The sequence below is a fragment of the Teleopsis dalmanni genome, chromosome 2 (assembly GCF_002237135.1).
Source record: "Teleopsis dalmanni isolate 2A chromosome 2, ASM223713v2, whole genome shotgun sequence".
Lineage (NCBI taxonomy): Eukaryota > Metazoa > Arthropoda > Insecta > Diptera > Diopsidae > Teleopsis > Teleopsis dalmanni.
The window spans coordinates 167,590,474-167,596,207 of NC_051847.1; the positions used below are offsets into that span (position 1 = coordinate 167,590,474).

Here is a 5,734-nt window from a genome sequence, read left to right on the forward strand (position 1 = left end):
GGTGGAATAACTGGTTGGCAACAGTAAGACACATAAATCACTTAATACGATTATAACCTAACACAGTTTACTAAGCCTATGGGGATGATGAATATAATATATATATTATTGGGAACAGCACAAGAACATGACTAAATGTAGTGCTAATTGTACTTTATTTCTAGTTATAGGTTCTCTATTACTCAGTTATAGAAAAATTGTTATCAGTTATAAAAAAATAAATATAATTTATATAGTATGATGTAAATGAAGTCAATAAGATAAGAGTTATTGTTTAAGTAGCACTATTGTGAGAATGTTGTGGTACTACAAGTCATTTTGGAATTACAAAATAGACAACCATGTTAACTTATCTATCATTGTAGAATATGTAAGGAAGGTTATGTGCAATAGTCTTCTTTTAGTAATAAAAATAAGTTTTTTGAATAGTTTTCTATATTATAAATAGAAATTAATATCTTCTAAAGTTATAAAAATTCAAAATCACAACAAATAATGCAGGACTTAAATAAGTCCTGCATTATTTAAGTCCTGCAATAATAACTTTTTCTAGTTTTACATTACTTACAAACTATTCTAGTGGTATACTTATACACCACTCTCATTAAGTAGTGTTAAATGTGATTATAATCGGTATTATCCTTTTATGGTACTGATCCTTTGGTATAATTAATTAAAATTCTACTTACAATTGATGGTCCTTAATTGATATTCATAATTTGTTGTTGCGCCATATAATATATAATAAATATTATTTAAAATGTTGACACTTACCTAAAAGCAAAATATAAAAAAATTGTATAAGTTAATCAAATATATATATAAATATGAGTTTATTTTTAAACAATTTACGACATATATACATATTATATTTAATTATAAGTTGCAAGTTAAACAAATATTTTTACCATAAACAATCAAAGCCAAATTTTTGCGTATGTTCTTTCTTTATACAGGATTAATTATTTTATATATAATTTATTCCAATTTCATTTATTTTTTTTTTTTTTGCATTTTACGTATATGAATATATTTTTCAATATTTTTGATTTAAAGTAATTTTAGTAATGAACTTTACATGAAACACTAGCCGAGCATTTTAATATGCATAAATAAAAATTTAATGAAAAAAATAATTTTTACTTCATGCACTTTTTTATATATTGCATTAAAATCACTGCATAATAATTGCAATTTTATGTTCTTCTGTATATAAAATTGTGAAATTGTAAAATGTAAATATCTTGTATTTTTTATGCATTTTGGCAGTAAATGAAAAGACAGTAGCGTAGACAAAAAGCATATATTATATATTCTTGATAACTTTTATAAAAGTTTAGTAATTAATTTTTTACATATATATATTCACATTTTATATATTCATATATTTTATATATATTATATTATGTTGAAGCTGTTTTGAGCTATAGCACTTAAGCACTTATACTCTTTTTTAACTCGAGGTTTCTTCAAAACCCCTTTCTACACCTTGACTAGATTATTTTTTATCACTTCATCAGACTGAGCAATAATTGACCTCAGATCTGCATACCTCTGCGAGGAGCCTGTAACCATTTTGAGATTTGATAACGCGGTGTTGGTAAGTCTGTCAGTTTTCGTAAATAATTTCAGGGCTCTATATTTTATGTATTTTTTGATGGGATCAATCTTGATGTTCCTGAGGTGTCATTCAACCTAATGTACCATGGAACTTTGAACAGCCTTCTCAGAGCCTGGCTTTGTGCAATTTCTAGCTGGTGAATAGTAGTGTTAGAAGCGTTGCTAAACGCTACATAACCATATAGAAATTACGGACGAATTATTTTGTTATATATCAGTGTATATCCTGTTCTTAGCATTAAGATATTCATTTCTGATTAGCGGAACTATTCAAATTGATTTAATTTTTAAATTTTTTAGTTCGAATAATTTTTGAAAAAATATTATTAAAAATTTTTTAATATAATATTATAGGAATCTCCTTACATTAGTAAAAACTTAAGCGTACGCCTCTGTAAATTTGATTTTATTGTATTGCAATTGTATACACCGCCAGCTACAGATACTGACTGAAGCGAAAAATTATTGTAATAATTTAATCCCGCACTTTTGTCACATAAAAATGGACTTTAATGCTTTTATGACTTTCTGTTAATGTTGTCAAGCTCAAGCTCCCCGGTACGGCCATATATGCGTACAACTCCTGGATGTGCCAGCAGGCGCTACTGAAATCGAACTCAGGTATGAAAAATTACTCGTACAATAACATAGTAACATTTTGGAAGTACGGATATCATACGTACGCTTATGGCTTACCGTGTGATGTGGTGCGTTCGTGTAATTTGAAGGTATCATTTCGCAAGGAGAGAAATATTCATTTATTATGTAGAATGATATAAACGAGTGTCATATGACACTGCACTTACACGCGAGTGACTATTATGTGATAATTGAATTTCGCTTTAAAATTTGCAATGAAATTGCGCAGAAAGGAATTAATAGTCTTATCGATGGCAACACGTTGGGCGCCATTAAATATTTAATGTAATAATTTTGTAGATTTCCAACAAAATAGTTATAATGATACTTTTGCATTATGTACGATTATGTGAATTTTAATAATTGTATATAAATTATGAGTTTAATTTTTGAATTAAATTCAGAGTCGCAACAACGAAAAACAGCGCAGCACGTTCAAATATCAACTGACGTGTGACTATTGAGTACACTATTTCATAGGAAAAAACTTTCTAATATTTTTTTTATTTTTTCATTCCCTTTTAAAACAAAAGTGTGCAAAAAGGATATGACAATAAATCATAAATTTCACACACAAACAAAAAAACTATCTTAGATACATACGGATCTTAGATACTTTTAGGTCAGCGGCATTGACAGTTGCTACTTCTATTGTGTTGCGTGCACTGCAGCTGTATACTTTTTAATTTAGTGCAATCACAACAGGTCAAATATTAGCAAAACCGCAAAATTATGCAAAAATATGAAACATGGAATTTTTAAAAAATATCTTCTTTTTTGTTCTTTTGGACTTTTCCAAAATCATGCAACAGGTCCTTTTGCTATAAATCAAAAATAGGAAGTAGCGTAACGAATTGTGTAAAATACGCATTTCAACTAAGATAAGGTGAAAGCTGAAGAATTTGCAAAATATTCTCTATCTACAGTGCGAATTTTTCGAGTTTCTCTGTTTTGTTCGCATAAAAAATAGAACAATCTATTGTTTTAAAGAATGCAAGCAGTCGCCTGCGTATAGACTGAGCCTGCTCTGAGATAGTGCGACATGGGATACTTTTAACAGCGAGTGATGTGTCTTCAATAAAATATGAAAAGCATAGAATCTAAATATTTTGGTTACTGAAATTTCACGCTGACTACTGAATGCACTGATTTATTGCAATACAATTTTGTACTGCAAAGTGAAATTCACTACAAACATCAATTTGACTTTAAAATGTTGTTTAGATTACCAAATTGTTTAGAAATGTTGTTCAATTTCACGATAGACTTAAGTATGAAATATAGTGAATTTCATGTTTTTACTGTATTATCACATCCACTCATTCTAAGATATACTATATAAATTCAAGTTATATGTAAGAAATAAATCAAATCCTAGGTTTTTTATTATATCATTATATCCATTCATTTTAAGACACATTATTTGAGTTTAAGAGATAAGTAAGAAATATGTCATATTTTAGGTTTAAAACAACCCTGGTATAATGTTGGTAATACGAACTTTCACTTTTATTATTAGGCAATTAGAAATAATGATTCACACAAAATTTTGATAATTTTAGTCCCATAAGATATTGATGAATTCATTTCCATATAATTTTTGCTCATTGTTCTGACAAGATAAAGCATTGATAAAGCGAAATTATACTGTTATTAAAAGCCAACTTACTTCATTCGTTTGATAGAAGTATTTCTCATAAGATATTAGTCATATCTATTCCATTTATAATATCTATAAGCTTTTGGACTTTTTAACATTTTTAAGATCACTTTTTAGATCATTTTTTGATCTTTTTTTGGATAATTTTTTGGATCATTTTTTGGATCATTTTTTGGATCTTTTATTGGATCACTTCTCAAATAATTTTTTTGGATATTTTAAGATAGTTTTTTGAATAATTTTTTGGATCATACATCATTATAATTATTGGTTCCGCAATCGATATAGAATGGTGGTCGCTTGTTAAAATTTTATTTGTAATTTTTTTTCTCTAAAAAACTAAAAAAATTAAGTGCGACAAATAAATTTTACAGCAATTAATTTTTAATTTCATCTGTTTTGACTGTTTTATGACAGAAAGGAGAACTCATTTAAATAACAATATTTTGCATAAATTAAATTAGTTGAGTGCATAAAATTCTTGTGGGCAGTTTTCTTAAGTAAACGTTAATTAAAGCAGAAAATCGTCTTTGTAAACATCGGTGCATTGCATTTTTTATTGTTGTCGTTGTTGTTGTTGTTGCTGGTGTTGCTATTCACCAAACAAAATAATTGCAATCATGTAACAACTTTTAAGTGCCTTCGGCAAATCAACTTGTTAATTTATCAGCATTTCCCATTCCTTCTTCTTCTTCTTCATCTTTTTAATAAAACTAAACTCGTTTAAGGTTGACATTTTTTATCATATCCACACCAAATATTTAGCAGCCATTTTGAAGTCCATATATGAACATTATTTGGTTTACCAAATGCCTTCTTCTTGCTTGCTTATATAGGTATTTTTGTGTATAGACAGTCTCTAAAATTGGTCAGGACCAGCAGCAGCTCAGAAGCAGCTCAGCAGCAGCTCAAGTGGAATTATTTATAATAAAAACAGTCGCATACAATTCATGCTGCATGTTGTAACAACAAAAAGCAATTTAAAAGTAAAATAAAAATATTGATAAAAAGAGAATAACTTCAACTGCGGAGCTTATACATCAAACGTAAGTATGAACCTACCGCCATGCCTTAAACTTTAGAATTTTTACGAGTTTATGCAAGTGCACACATTTAGATATATATACGTAATATATGTTAAGAACATATGTTGCTATATATATATGTATATATACAAAATGAAAAGGATATAGAAAATGTTGCGAAAAAAATGGTATACAACATGAAACACATCATTAAGTATAAAATTCTTAAAATGGAATTTTAAATCATTAAATGTGCTTCGAAAAAATATCTACAACAAAAAAAAAGAGATAAACTTTTAACGCGAACAACAAAAACAACAACAGTGGCACCGGCAATATCAGCAACACATGGATGTTGATACCAACCGATGCTGATGCTGAAGCTGATGATGATGACGACGGCAACGACAACGACAACAACGAAGCAGTTAAAGAAGAAGAATTTGCTTTGGGTTTCTTTATTTGGAAGATGCTGCATATCGCATATTGCATACTGCATACTGCAAACGGCATGCAGCATTAAGCATCGAGCCATTCCTAACAACAGTGAGCGGCATATGAACTGCTTCAGCGTCGTTGAGGAAGAAGTGCATCAACTAGAAATACGCATGCAGCAGCTTGAATAGCTTGAATGGATTCCTTAGCCAGTTGTGGTATTAAAAAATTACATTAAAATACAATAACAAAAATGTAACGCAACAACAGTAACACCAACAACAACTCTAACAACATCAACAGCACTAACAACATTAGCAACATAAGCTAAATTACAGCAACACTGGCGGTTGAA

At 28.9% G+C, this 5,734-nt stretch overlaps 1 protein-coding gene across 1 annotated transcript in view; it reads left to right on the plus strand.

Annotated features, from left to right (window-relative positions):
- LOC119676117 (homeotic protein ultrabithorax-like) overlaps nt 1–5,467 on the plus strand; it is a 131,356-nt gene extending 125,889 nt beyond the window's left edge. Inside the window, exons 4-5 of the mRNA XM_038087346.1 lie at nt 2,166–2,241; nt 5,269–5,467. Of these exons, the coding sequence (XP_037943274.1) occupies nt 2,166–2,241; nt 5,269–5,467 (275 nt within the window). The remainder of the gene's footprint in view (nt 1–2,165; nt 2,242–5,268) is intronic.
- The last annotated feature ends 267 nt before the right edge of the window (nt 5,468–5,734 follow it).